Raw genomic sequence first — 14,577 nt, 5'->3', positions numbered from 1 at the left:
ACATCTTCTACTGAATGAATGCATACCTTCCAAATACAACCTATACACTTCACAAACTATATGACACTGAGCACTAAAATTAGTAATCACTGATTTTGTTCACTCAAGATTTCTTCTTAGCTTATTGAAAGGAAATATATATATATATATATTTGGAAGTATAATTTAAATGCAATAACAAGTAGCAGTTAACATTTATTTCATGATGTGTTAAGTCCCATGAAATGGATTTACCAATTATTATTATTAAGATTTATTTATTTAGGCATACAAAACTGGGGTACAGGCCAGAGGTGCAAGGGTAGTGACAGGATTCACCAGAGACAAAGCGGGGAGCAGAACAGGCAAATCCACTGAAATACACAACTGAGGGGAGCAACGGGCAAGACATGTGAGGTCTGCTGTGCCATGTGGGTCACCCCTATGGCCTGGGTTTGAACTGGTACTGAAGCTGCTGTGGCCTGCTTGTAGTGCTGTGCTTTAACCTGTTGCACCACCAGGGAGGGCCCTGATTTACCAATTATCATCCTAGATTTACATGTTAGCAACCTGCAGCACAGAAGGTTTTAGAGTTTGCTCAGGGCAACACAGCTGCAAGTGACAGCACTAGGATTTAAATGCTGAAAACCTCAAGAACCTGTGCCTCTCTCCTATCCTACTCTGCACATATCCTCAGATTTAATTTTAACTCCTAAGACCAAATACCAGAGAAACCCAAATCATTCCACAAAATGACCAGCCAACAGTTACTGTTCTTGTGATACTTGATGTAACACTTACACAGCATGCCTTACTCCAGTTCTCACTTTCATGTAGTTCATTCCTGTTCTGTCCTTCCGATTTAAATCTTCTAATTTTGGTTGGCCTAACCAAGAGATCTGCATCTGAGGACTAAGAAAAGGTACTATTACTCATTTTGGGCAACAAATGATGAATTTAGTTAATCAATCCCTTGCCAAGAAGGCCATAGTTAGCTGGCCTAATCTTGATGTAGTGGGATTTAACTGGATTTATTACTGGACCAAAGCAAGATCATTATAAAAAGGTCACCTTTGTAGATATGGTGGTTAAGTTGTCCAAAGAGATCTCAAAAGTATCTATGGAAGTTGGTTATAGTTAGTCATTAGGTGTGAAGGAAACCAGAATGTCACCCTCCAAAAATGCCACTTTGAGACAAAAAAACTTGAGATATAGGTAGTTAAGATCTTCGAATGCAGAAAATCTCCCTTTTCTGGAGCTAACTTCCCTATCAGCACAGAGATGGCACCAGAGGAATATGCAAACAAGCCCTGCCAAACTAAGCCTATTTAAGGGTGATAAGGGTTACCTCTAGCCTAACCCTTTTGCCTTGACAATTCTTCACAAGTTTGCCTAAAAGATCTAAAGTGAGTGTTCTGCTCACTTTTTCAGGTCTTCATGCCCTGTGGAGGCTCCCATGGGCATATAAAAATTCAATGAAATTTATGGTTTTCCTTCTGTTAATCTATATACAGTTTAATTTTCAGATCCACTCAAGGAATCTAATTGGCTGAGAAAAACTTTTACTTCTCAGGTGAAGCTAATTAAAGCTATTATTTTAAAACAGCTTTGTTTGCCAGTCAGTGTCAAAAGAACTCAGATATCTGTGTCTAGCTTTTTCCATAAGCATAAGTGTTCCAGTTGGACAGCCAGTCTTCAAGGTATAGAAATCTGCTGGCCTGGTGACTTAGAGCTCTCAAGAGTTGAACAAGGAAGGGTATAAACACAATTTTTTTTCAGTTACTTCTGAGAGCTGGATTTAAGTGTATGCTGGCCAAATCCTCACCTGCACTCTATACTTGCTGGTACATGGGCACATTAACTTAATATAAAGTGTTTGCAAACTTATATAATCTGTTATTTAACTTCTCTCTTTATGCTTGTTTTCTCATGAGTTGATCAATAATATACTCTAATGAGCAAATAAAATTTTTCTTCAGTAGTTCCACTTTCTATAACAGTTAAAGGTGTTATACCAAGGAAATTAATTTTTACTTACTTGTGTAAAAAGTCGGGTTCAGAACCATGTTCAGACTCAGGTTCCTGAATCTGTTCTCCCATGGGCCGACTATTCTCTCGCAGTACAGTGGAAGTGAGCTGTGGTGCTGGCAGGGGGCCAGGAGTCTGAATCATAGTGTCAGTCCTATTTAGCCATGTGTTATCCAGACTTTCATCTGTAAATTTCCAATTAAGAGTTGTAGACTGTCATATGTGCAATAAACTCTGGTAGAAGTCAGATTGACAAGCTTGAATCCCAGCTTACCACTCATGATCGTGTAAGTTATTAAATTCCTGAAATCCAGTTTCCTCATATACAAAATGGAGATCTAGTAACTAACCTATGGAGTTGTAAGGATTAAGTGAAACAATGTATAAAACCATCAATGGTTAGCTGTCCTCATTTCTTCCAAGTTCCTTCCATTTCTAAGGATTAAGTTGACATAGAAGGGGAAGAATGAGACCAGCCAGACATCCTTAACTTTTCTCTGCTCAAGAGTAAAGGGCCTATTAGTGGGCCTGACAGTGCTCTAGGCAGTAGCCTACGCTACTCTTTAGTCTGGCTGCTGTTTATTGAGAAATCATAATTCCTTTTGTGTAATTGGTTACTATAGAAGTAACTGTTTGCCAGGTTAGACACAAGGGGATGGACTGAGGGGCTCACTATTTTCATACCTCTAAGTGCCACCTATTCAGAGATATCTTCCTTGGCAATCCTACTTACCATTCTCTTTTAATCTTTAAAAAGAATCATTTCTGCTCACTTTGTACTTCATTTTACATATTCCTGCATTGTTCTGTCATCTATATACTTAGATTCAAGTTTCCTCAAAATATAGGAGCTGTTTTCTGAAGATCATTCAGAGACTTTAACAGATTAAAGCATTATTTATATACCTAAACTAGGCTGAAAAATATAATTAGTAGTTATATATATATTGTTTAAAATATATACTTCCTACCTATAAAAAACCAACTATTTTCTTAACATGTGAAGACTTAAAAGTTATCATTTTTATGTTTTTCCTTTAAAGGGATTAAACACATATAAAGTATAGTATGAGTCTCATTTTCTTCCCCCATTAGAGCTTATAAATGTGTACGTGTTATACTCCTCACTTGCCATCAAACATTCCAATTCTTTTTTTTTTTTTTAAAGATTTATTTATTTATGCATACAGAACTGGGGTATAGGCCAGAGGTGCAGAAGCGGCGAGAGGCTTCACCAGAGACAGAGTGAGGAGCAGAACAGGCAGATGGACGAAGTACACTGCTGAGGGGAGCAGCGGGCAGGTCAGGAGAGGTCTGCCACGCCATGTGGTCTCCTCCGGGGAAGGCGGGAATCGAACTCATGTGGAGGTGGCTTTAGCATCTCAGTGCTGTGCTTTAACCCGCTGCGCCACCCGGGAGGGCCAAACACAATTCTTAGTGTATTTTTTAGGTTTCCAAAACATCAGATACATGTGCATATTCTAGATTGGCTTTTCTCTCCCTGAAAATACTTGTGTATTGTCTGGTTAAAGGCATACCACTGACAGTAATGAATTACTCCTTAATTAGCAAAGGTATGTTTCATCTTTTAAAAATTCATACCAATTTTCATTCAACACTTTCAAAACTTTAACACTCTGCCACAGTTAAAATTTTATTGATTTTAAAAATGGTATCATGTAGGTTTTTATTCTAGTGAACTCATATTACAGTTCTCTACTACTGTACTTCCTTTTCCAGGAAATACTTTCTAATTCATCACAACTTTGATTGCTCTTTCTGATGTTTCCAAAACATTCTATTTGGCTAATTCGAGTACATTTACTTCATGAACTGAAATGAAGTGCTTGCCTGTGTACTCAGCTATACTATGATCTAACTTCCAGCATGTAGTACAGTTCTTAGGAAGGTGATTGGTAAAGGATGAACAAATGATTTGATGAATGTTTGCTAATATGAATATTACATCTAAGAAAAGCTCTAAGAGAAAGATATATACATATAAAGTGTGAAGTAGCCTACCAGCTTTGTGGAATATCTTAAATTTCATATCACAGTCTACACTAGAAGATAATTAGAAAACAAAATGATTGGACTCATTCTTTAAAGGAAAGTTTAAGTTCCTATAGTAAGACAGAATTTTGTATCTTCATTCTCTAGACCAAAAAGAGTTTATGTTCCAAAGCTGAAACTTGAAATCTTTACCGAAAATACTAAAAACATTTCCAAATTATTTATTCTCTCTGAAATATGCACTGAGTCTCAATCATTGAATGATGATGGATAAGAGAATAATCCTAAGCACAGTACTATGATGATGATGACAATCTGATAACAGTAGCCAACATTATCACATGCTACCAATGTGCAAGCACTATGTGTATTAAATGCTTTATTGGAATATCTCATTTAATATTTATATTGTAGCTGACAATATAGGGATGCTGATCATCTGATCAGTGATTGTGGCTTAGAGATGTTAAATAACATGTTCAAAGTTTACACAAGTGAAAAATGAGAAAGCCAGGTCTGTATTTTAGAACTTTGGTTTAGAGCTTACACTCTTCATCAGTCAATACTGCTTCCCCAATGATGAAAGAAACAGTAGATTTAAATTTTAATCAATTTTTGCCTTAGATCTTATCAAAATCTGTATTTTAGGCAACAAAGTTGAGTAGTTCAAAGGTAAACAGAAGGTTATAATAGGAGCAATAGAAAAGGCTCACTGTCCATTGCTATTTTCTCTTCGTTTAGAGAAAATTTATTAGAGGCATGGAATAAGGGAAAAGTAACTGAGCAAATAAACATTTTTATTTTGGGTTTTCTCTTAGTTTAAAGGGGTAATGCTTTGCTTTAATAAAGCAAATTTTAGTCTTTTTAGATAACAGGTACGATTGTTCACATTTTCATGACAATTCAACTCCCTATTTCACAGTTCATGAGGGTCAAGAAACAAATTTGTTCATCTCTACTTTAATGCACAGAAATAAACTATTCATCCAAACAGTAGAGACAAAGTTATTCTGGTATATTCAATATGCTTCAGATGTCAACTTACCAGAATTTCTCTTACATTAGGTTGGATTTTAAGAGAACATAACTTTCTCATTTAGAATTTTAATGTATTAGAACACTATGGTATAAGATCCATTTTATAAAACTTTGTTTTCTCTTTTTCTTTGTGCCTATTTTCCTGTCTCATTCTCTTGCAACTTGTTTTATTCCAGACTCTTACTGTCTCACTATGAATGCTTTTGACTGAAACTCTTAGTGTATCAATATACAAGGAAGTAATGATTAACACTATTATTTTGCTTTAACAGACTATTTGCCATTTTATTAATATCTATAATATCAGACAAACTATTTATCTCATAGCGTAACAGCAGACTTACCTTCTACTCGTTTTTTGTGCAGTGGGGGTCGTCCTTTCTTATTCCTTACTGAGGATGTTTTGCTGCTGCTACTTCCACTGTTCACAGACATTCTGTCATCTTCACCTCCAGTTACTAAAGAATTTCTATAGGAGATGAGGGGAAGCCATACATCTTCTCTCCTTTCCATCATCTGCTCCGTAAGGAATTTTTCTAGGTATGAGTGACTAGAAATATAATAAAAGATGCAATAATTTTCATGTGTTGTCATAACCTGAGGTTTCTCTCTGAAGTTTCTGAAGAATCCTTTAGGGACATACTGTTAACAATTACCTTTGGAAATAGTGACTAAGAACTTAAGATTTTGCTTCACTTATTTCTTTAAAACCTGTAAGAAGAAAATGTATTACTGTGGGTAGAAGAAAATGTATTACTATGGGTATGTGTATTCCTTCTGTGTATCTTCCCTTTGCTTCAATGGTGAATTCTGGAGCTTTACGTGCCCACTCCCTATCAAAACAACTTCTACATGTGAAAATTATAGAAGTCAATCATTTAAAGTAGTTAGAAGTTTTTCTAAGGATATATAGCTAATGGAGAAGCATTTATTCAAGAAAATCTACTAAATCTTAGAAAGAAGGGTAAGAATTTGCAACATTTGCATATGCTTCCTTATCTTGTTCTGTCTTTCCTCACAAGCTCGGCTTTATAAGCATAAGAAGATGGTGATGTGAGGGGTGAGGGTCATGGGGGCAAGGCCCAGGAAGAAAAAGATGAGCTGAACAGACCTATCACAAACAAGGAAATTGAAGAAGTATTTAATAAAAAATCTTCTGAAAAACAAAAGCCAAGGACCAGATGAGTTACAAGTGAATTGTATCAAATCTCTAAAGAAGTTATGTTTGATCAACTGTTTCTAAAATACAAGTAATGCTTCCTAATACATTTCATGATTATATTTTATTACCTTAGTACTAAATTAAAGCAAAGATGATGCAAGGAAAGGAAATATAGACAAATATCCCTGATGAACAATGATGCAAAAACTTCAACAAAATACTAGCAAACTGAATTCAACACTATGTCATGAGAATTGCATACCATGATTCAGTGGAATTTATACCAGGGATGCAAAGATGGTTCAATATACATATATAAATCAATCAATACAGTGTACCGATACTGTATTGACAACAGTAAGGTAAAAATCGTATCAAGAGATACAAAGCATTTGATAAGATTCAGCAGCCATTTATGTCAAAAACTCTAAACAAGATGGGAACAGAAGGAACCTATCTCAGTATAATAATGACTATACATTACAAACCAACAACCAATATGTTACTTAGTGGTGACAAACCTGAAATCTTTCCTCTTAAATGTGTGTGTTTTTTTTTTTTTAAAAAGATTTATTTATTTATTTATGCATACAGAACTGGGGTACAGGCCAGAGGTACAGGGGCAGTCAGGATTCATCAGAGACAGAGTAGGGAGCAGAACAGGCAGATCTACAAAGTACACTGCTGAGGGGAGAAGTGGGTGGGTCAGGGGAGGCCCACGGCGCCATGGGGGATCACCTCCAGGGAGGGGACTGAACTTGCACTGAAGTGGCTGCCACTAGCTTGCAGTGCTGTGTCCTAACTCGCTAAGCCACCAGAGAGGGCCTGAAATCTTTCCTCTTAGAACAAAACAAGGAGATCAACTGTCACTACTTCTGTTTAACTTAAGATGTTTTGGCCAGAGATATCAGACAGACAGGAAATAATAGGTAAAAGAAGTACAATTATTGTACTTGCACACCAACTGACATTATATATAGGAAACCCTAAAGATGTCATCAAATATGTATTAAATAATAGATGAATATAGCAAAGTGGCAGCCTACAGTAACATACAAAAATCTACTGTCATTTCTAAGTACAATGAGTAAGAAACAAAAGAAAACTCCATTTATAATTACTTCAAAAAGAATTAAATACAACAGAAAGTACAATTTTCTCAAATTCTTATCAACCACCCACCAAGGCTGTTTTATTCTGGACCATAAAACACACCTGCATATTTAAAAGAAATCACAGAATGCTTGTTCTTAGACCATGGAATTAAGCTAGAAATTAATTATCAGAAACACTGCTGAAAAATCTCAAAATATGTTGCAATCAAGCAATTTATTTCTAACACATGGATTAAAGAAAACATCTAAAGAAAAATTTAAAGATATTTGGAACTAAATAAAAAAACACAAGTTACCAAAATTTGTTACAGCAAAAGTAATGTTTGGAGGAAAATTAATAGCATTAAATGAACATATTAGCAAAAAAAAATCTAAAATAAAAGACTGTAAAGTGTACCCTCTACTTTCATAAACTAGAAAAAGAGGACCAAGTTAAAGTGGAAAAAATATAAAACTAGAATAGAAGTACATGAAGCTGAAAACTGGAACTCAATAGAAAAATTGGTAAAACCAAAAGTTGGTTCTTTGAAAAAAAAATGAGAAAAACTGATGTTTTTAGTGAGGTAAACCAAAAGGACACAAACTATGGCATTAGAAGTGAAAGTGAACACACTACTGTAAGATCCTATGGACATGTAAAGGAATACTATTGAATATAAATTTTGAAAATTTATAATTAATACAAATTTTGAAACTATGATGAAATAGATCAAATTCCCTGACAAACACAAATTGGCAAAACTTACAAGACAAATCTGCAGAAAACCTGCACAGGCATGTTTACATATTAGGTTTATTCCTAATTGCCAAAATGTGAACACAACCAAGAATAGGTGATGGACAAATAAACTGTGATATATCCAGATAACAGATTACTAATCAACATTAAAAAGAAATGAATTGTCAAGATACAAAAAGACATGGAAGAAATTTAAATGCATATTATTAAATGAAAGAAGGTGATTTCACCAGGTTCTCTATTCTGTGATCCCAATCAACTATACAATATTCTGGGAAAAGCAAAACTATGGAAATAGTAAAAGGATTAGTATTTGATAAGATGGAAGGAACAAGGAAGTAGTGATAAATACATGAAACACTGAGGATTTTAGAGAAGTAAAAATATACTATATGACACCATAATGTGTATATATTATTATACATTTTTCTAAACCCACAGAATGTATACTAAGAATGAACTGTAATGTAAACTATGAACTTATAATGTGTTGAAGTTGGCTTAGCAACTGTACCAAGTGTACGCTGGTGGTGGATACTGATAATGGGGAAAGCTATACATATGTAGAGTGCAGAAAGCATATTGGACTTTTCTGTACTTTCCCTTCAATATTGTTATGAACCTAAAATATTTCTAAAAAGTAAAGTTAAAATAAGCAATAAAACAAGTTCATACGCTATCTTGTTAGTCTAGAATTCTGTACACTGCCAACTTGGCCTATGAAGAATATAAAACAATTATAAAAATGCTTAACGAAAATAATTTCTTACCGGTCTCTCATCAGGTAAAGAAAAATAAATAAAAAATAGCAATGATTAAAAAATTTCAAAAGGAACCAAATGGAAATTCTGCAATTGTAAAGTACAATTAAAAAAATTTAAAATTCAGGCCCTCCCCAGTGGCACAATGGTTTAAAGGGCAGCACTAGGAAGCTGTCTGCACCCACTACAGCACAAGTTCGATTTCTGACCAGGAAGGTGATCCCCCATGGTATAGCAGACCACTCCTGACTTGCCCTCTGCAGTGTATTTTAGTAGATCTGCCTGTTTGGGTGGAAGATATTTTTTTTTTTAAAGATTTATTTATTTATGCATACAGAACTGGGGTACATGTCAGAGATGCGGAGGGTGAGAGGATTCACCAGAGACAGAGTGGGGAGCAGAACAGGCAGATCGAGGAAGTACACTGCTGAGGAGAGCAGCGGGCGGGTCAGGAGAGGTCTGCCTTGCCATGTGGATCACCTCCAGGGCAAGCTGGAATCGAACTCATGCGGAAGTGGTTTAAGCTTCTTTGTGCTGTGCTTTAACCCGCTGTGCCACCAGGGAGGGCCATTGGGTGGAAGATATTTTAGGAGAGATTATATGCATTCTCAAAATTAGAGAGAAAGAATTAAAAAAAATTTAAAAGAAATACTCAATATCATAAGTGAATCAACACATGAGTAATGAGGGTGTCAGGAAAAGAAAAAACAGAAACTTGAAAATATAATGGTTAAAATATGCCACAATTGTTTTTAAAAAATTAATGTATGCATCTTCAAAGCTCAAGGCGCTTAGAGCAAGATAAATTGAGAGGCACACAGAAACAGGCAAAACGTTGAAAACCCAAAGATGAAGAAAAAGTATCTTTAAATTAGTAAGAGAGAAACTCTTCACACACAAGGAAATTCCAGTGAGTTTAGTTTGTGAATTCTCATCAGACACAATGGAGGCCAGAAAAGAGCAGGATAACACAGTCTCTGTGCTGCCAGTAAAACAAACCAACAAACAAGGAGTGTTACCTAGCTTAAAATTAGACATCAGAGCTAAACATTAAATAAAGGGAAAAGTTGAAAGAATGTGTTGCTTGTTAACCTGCCTTTCATGAAATACTAAAGGAAAATCTTCATACTGAAAGCAAATGATACCATAGTAATCTGAATTTACATGAAAAGCAAAGAGTGCTTAAAGATAATTAATAGGTAGCTTTAAGAGACAAATATAACAACACATTTGCTAATCCTTTCTTTGAACTGATTTAAAAAGCAATTTATAAAACAGTATGTATTACTGTATTGTTTGGTCAACAACATAAAGAATAATATATTTCACAATAAACACAAAATGTGAGTGAGAACAAAGCTGTACTGTATATAAGGAAAAGATGCCAAAGTATTTCCAATCACAAGAAGAAATGAAGAGAGCCAGATATGTAAATAATAAGGTTAATATAACAACTCTATAAATACATACTTGGATCCCTTCTCTCTTTTAATTTAAAAGACCTATTACATCAAGTAACAGTTATAATGATTTAGTGTTTGTAACACATATAGATACATTATGTATAACTAGCACAAAAAAGGAAGTGAGGAAATGGTGCTATAAGGGAGTAAAGTTTTCTATTTCCACAGAATAAACATAAAGTAAAATTTGTAAGATGCAGACTATAAGAAAGAACACTGAAAAATACAATTAATATTTTTGAATGAGTGAAAATGTTAATAAAAAAGAAGGCAATGTAGGGGGGAAAACAAAGACATATACATGCAGAAAGAAAAAGCAATGGCAGAGACTTGGTTAAAAAACCCACGACTAAACTGCACAATGACTGCAAGCACACTTTAGATTCAAAGACAAAGAGGCAGAAAAGGGGAATGGGTGAAATGAATTAAACTGTGCAAGCTTTTTATAAAATAAAAAGTCTTGGGATGTTATATACAGAATGGTGAAAGTATATCTGAAAGTTGCTAAGGAAGTCATTCTTAAAAGTTTTCAAGAGAAAAAATATAGTATATTCTACATGTTGTGAATTTATAACTCAATTTTTAAAATAGTTGAAGAAAGTAAAGCATGGGGAAACAGTATACTAGGCTGTTATAGGTAATATAATAATAGATAGTATAAAGTGAAGTGGCTAATGAAAGACAAATATACAGAAAAGGACATTTTCTAATAAGTAAGAGTCAATCCATCAGGAACACTTAACAACACTATAAACACAATTATAAGCCAACTCAAACTAACAGACATCTATAGAAAGTCTACTCAACAACAGAATATATATTATCCTCAAGTATAAAGGAACAATCTCTAGAATAGACTATATGTTGGTTCATAAAATAAGCTTCAATAATTTGGTGGGGGGAAAAAAGAGTGAGACTGACCTATAATATGTGCAGAGCAGGGAGCAAAATACCTAAATTCTCCTCTAAGACATGTTTCCTGAGAGCAGAAAGGGAAATATTTAAAATGTATATAATAATAAATACAGAAAAGAAAAGGAGAAATTGTTAGATGATGTTTCAGTCAGTGTTTACACATCTCTGAGCTGCAGAGTAAGAAATAATTTACACTTGCTTAATAGTGCAATTTTAGGGTACTAAAGGTGAGTAGTAAAAGAGAAACTATATTAAAAGCTTCAAAGAAAACTACTGATTTTTTTTAGTAATTTATAAGAGTAACTTACCAAGAGTAATTATATCTAGTTGACAAAAAAATGTTTTCCAAAATTTATAATGTCAAGATAAAAGCCATTTCTTCTAGAACATGCTACTTACACAGTCTTTTTGTCCTGTCGAAGAAGCTTAGAAGAAAATTCACTTAGTACTTCCAGGAAAGCCAGGTTAGGAGGTGGATATTCTTGTCCTTTTTGATTTTGGTATTTAAAGGCGAATTCAATGCCATCCCTATGAGTAAAAGAAAATGTCATCATATTTTTTCCAGAGAGATGCTGTAGTCCTCTCAACAGTTTAGGATTTCACAGACAATTGAGAAGAATAGCAAAGTCTCACTGAAGGTAGAAGACAGATTCTAATAGTAAAATACAAATGAGATTACATTTGCATAACATTTAATTTTATTATTTACAGCTGAAAAATGTCACATGGCCCTCCTCTACTCCCTCCCCCCCCCCAAAAGGACACAAAGCTAAATTACCTAAATTACCACATATATCTTTTAGGGAAAGAGAGTCAGAAATTTTGGTTCTTAGAATTGGTTATTTAAGGGTTTCTGTCTTTCAGTTTTCAATTATGAAATGAAGCTGAACGAGTCAAGTACTGCAGTGTTTTAAAATCCATGACTTCCACATTTTCTCACCAATAGATCAAGCATGAATATTTCATTAAATTTTACCTCCTATACTTAATAAGATGAAAAAATGGGCAGCTGAAGTTTATTTTCAAATTAAAAATGCTTTCCTAGGTAAGAGTCACTAACATCCTTCTAATCTGAAAATTTATTATTTGTCACTTTATAAATAGGTCAAGGCAGTTATTTCAATTGAATTCTAATAAACTAGATTCTCTATGAAAGAAGGTGTTTAGTTAGGTCACTCACTTGTGAAGTGTAGCAACTGCTTCTCGTGTCTTGATCTGGTCCAGTCCAAATGTAAGGGCAAACCGACGTGCCAATTCCTTAATACCACTAACATGGGCAGATGTCCTATCCAGGTTGGGACCTTGCTCTTGCACAAGTTCATTAAACAACTGGTAGAAAGAAAAAAGAAAGAAATCTTATAACTAAGAAACATTTATTATTATAATAAGTAAAAAATAAAAGACATGGTAAAATAGCTATTTCCATCTTTGTACTGAACTGTATCAACACTGTCAGATTACTACTACTTATGAAACACTAATGTATTCTTCATGTTGTTTTTACAGCAGTGGCAATATGCAAAATATAGGTTTTAGAACTTTGTCATTTATTAGATCTTTGACAAGATTGTGTGACAGAAGTTATTTGGCCATACAGAGCTATAATTTTTTCCCACCAGTTATTAATATGTACAAAAATGTTCTTATGCTGTGTGGAAGGATTTATAAATTCACATACATTACAAAAATTGTGTCAAAATAATGACAAAAACAAAACCTTGGAATACTAAAGAAAAGTGAGGCAATTATTCTGCTACCAAAGCTAAAAATTTAAGTGCCATCTGCTTTTTTGATAGAACAATAGTCCAAGTTTTCATCTAAAGTCACTCCCTACTGAAAACTGTACCACCATAAACAAAAGAATGAAACTAAACCACTACCTCACATCATGCACAAAGATAAACTTAAAATGGATAAAAGATAAGACCTTTACATAAGACCTGAAATCATAACTATTTAGAATATAGGAATATAGAATATAGGAAAAACACTGTAAGACATACATTTTAGCAACATCTTTAAAGAGTCAACCTCAAAAGCAAAGAAAGTGAAGGAAAAGATAAACAGTTGGGATTACCTCAAACTAAAAAGCTCTGTACAGCAAAAGAGACATTCACCAAAACAAAGTAACACTCTGTTGACTGGGAGAAAATTTTTTCTGCTCCATACAACTGGTAAGGGATTGATCACAAAGATATACAAAGAACTCAAACAACTCAGCAAATACAAAGTAAACAATCTAGTCAAAAATGGGCAGAACTTAACAAACCTTCTCCAAAGAGGAAATGCAAATGGTCAACAAATATATGAAAAAGTGTTTAAAGTCCCTCATAATCAGGGAAATGCAAATCAAAACCACAATGAGGTATCACTTTACACCAGAATAGCACATACCTAAAAAACTAGCAACAAAACAAATGCTGGTATGGATATGGTGAAAAAGAACTCTCCCACACCGCTGGTGGAAATGCAAACTGGTCCAACCACTATGGAAAGCAGTATGGAGGTTCCTCAGACTACTGACCCAGGAATTCCACTACTAGGGATATATACCCAAAGGACACAAAAACACGAATTCAAAAGAATACCGTTTGAATTATGCCAGCACTATTTATAAAAGGTAAGACTTGGAAGCAACCCAAATTCCCAAAAATAGATCACTCGATGAAGATGTTGTATATGTACAAACACAACTATTAATATTATGCACCAATCAAAAAGATAAATGTATGCCATTCATAGCAACACGGATGGAGTTATAAGGAAAAATATTGGATGTTTTCACTTATAGGAGGAATACAGGGGAAACAAACAAGACATTCGGGAAGAAAATAATAGCCATAACAAAACCAAACAAAAATAAACAGGACAACTATAAATCAGAGACACTGCAAGGGAGGGATCAAAACCAGGGAGGGAAGAACACAAGGGACTATACTGATGAACTGGTGGTGGAAATTCTATAAGGACTACACATGAGAAAAGAAAGCAAACTTAAAAAAAAAAAATGAGAGAAGATATAAAATATATATATATATAAATTAAAAAATAATAAATATTTAAAAAATGTAGTCACTATACTTATATATATATACTGGGATCTCACTCTTTTTACTTACTCAAGTAAGTATGCTCTATTGAATCACTATCTATTCCCTCTCTATTAGATACATGTATCTTGAAAAAGCAAGAAACAAACAGAACACTAGCATCTAAACTATCTGCTCTGCTGGTCACTAACCCATTTTTCTGATTCTCTCTCTCTTTTTTTTTAAGATTGATTTATTTATTCATACAGAACTGGGGTACAGGCCAGAGATGCGGAGGGTGAGAGGATTCACCAGAGACAGAGTGGGAAGCAGAA

At 34.3% G+C, this 14,577-nt stretch overlaps 2 protein-coding genes across 3 annotated transcripts in view; one reads left to right on the top strand and one right to left on the bottom strand.

Annotated features, from left to right (window-relative positions):
- Positions 1-5,469, top strand: part of PCCB (propionyl CoA carboxylase, beta polypeptide) — a 65,543-nt gene extending 60,074 nt beyond the window's left edge. The window contains exon 16 of the transcript XR_001145444.1: positions 5,425-5,469. The gene's annotated coding sequence lies outside the window, so the exon portion shown is untranslated. The remainder of the gene's footprint in view (positions 1-5,424) is intronic.
- STAG1 (stromal antigen 1) overlaps positions 1-14,577 on the bottom strand; it is a 293,851-nt gene that overhangs the window by 6,839 nt on the left and 272,435 nt on the right. Inside the window, exons 27-31 of one of the 2 annotated variants that reach the window (XM_004682176.2) lie at positions 12,394-12,542; positions 11,613-11,741; positions 5,403-5,608; positions 2,018-2,192; positions 781-891 (exon numbers count right to left, since the gene is read on the bottom strand). In XM_004682176.2, coding sequence (XP_004682233.1) covers positions 781-891; positions 2,018-2,192; positions 5,403-5,608; positions 11,613-11,741; positions 12,394-12,542 — 770 coding nt within the window. The remainder of the gene's footprint in view (positions 1-780; positions 892-2,017; positions 2,193-5,402; positions 5,609-11,612; positions 11,742-12,393; positions 12,543-14,577) is intronic. The other variant, XM_004682177.2, reaches the window with a different exon arrangement.

Source organism: Condylura cristata, unplaced genomic scaffold (assembly GCF_000260355.1).
Source record: "Condylura cristata isolate star-nosed mole 26May11 unplaced genomic scaffold, ConCri1.0 scaffold00014, whole genome shotgun sequence".
Classification (NCBI taxonomy): domain Eukaryota; kingdom Metazoa; phylum Chordata; class Mammalia; order Eulipotyphla; family Talpidae; genus Condylura; species Condylura cristata.
Note: the sequence above shows the minus strand (reverse complement) of the source record. Positions and strands in the feature narration are given on the sequence as shown.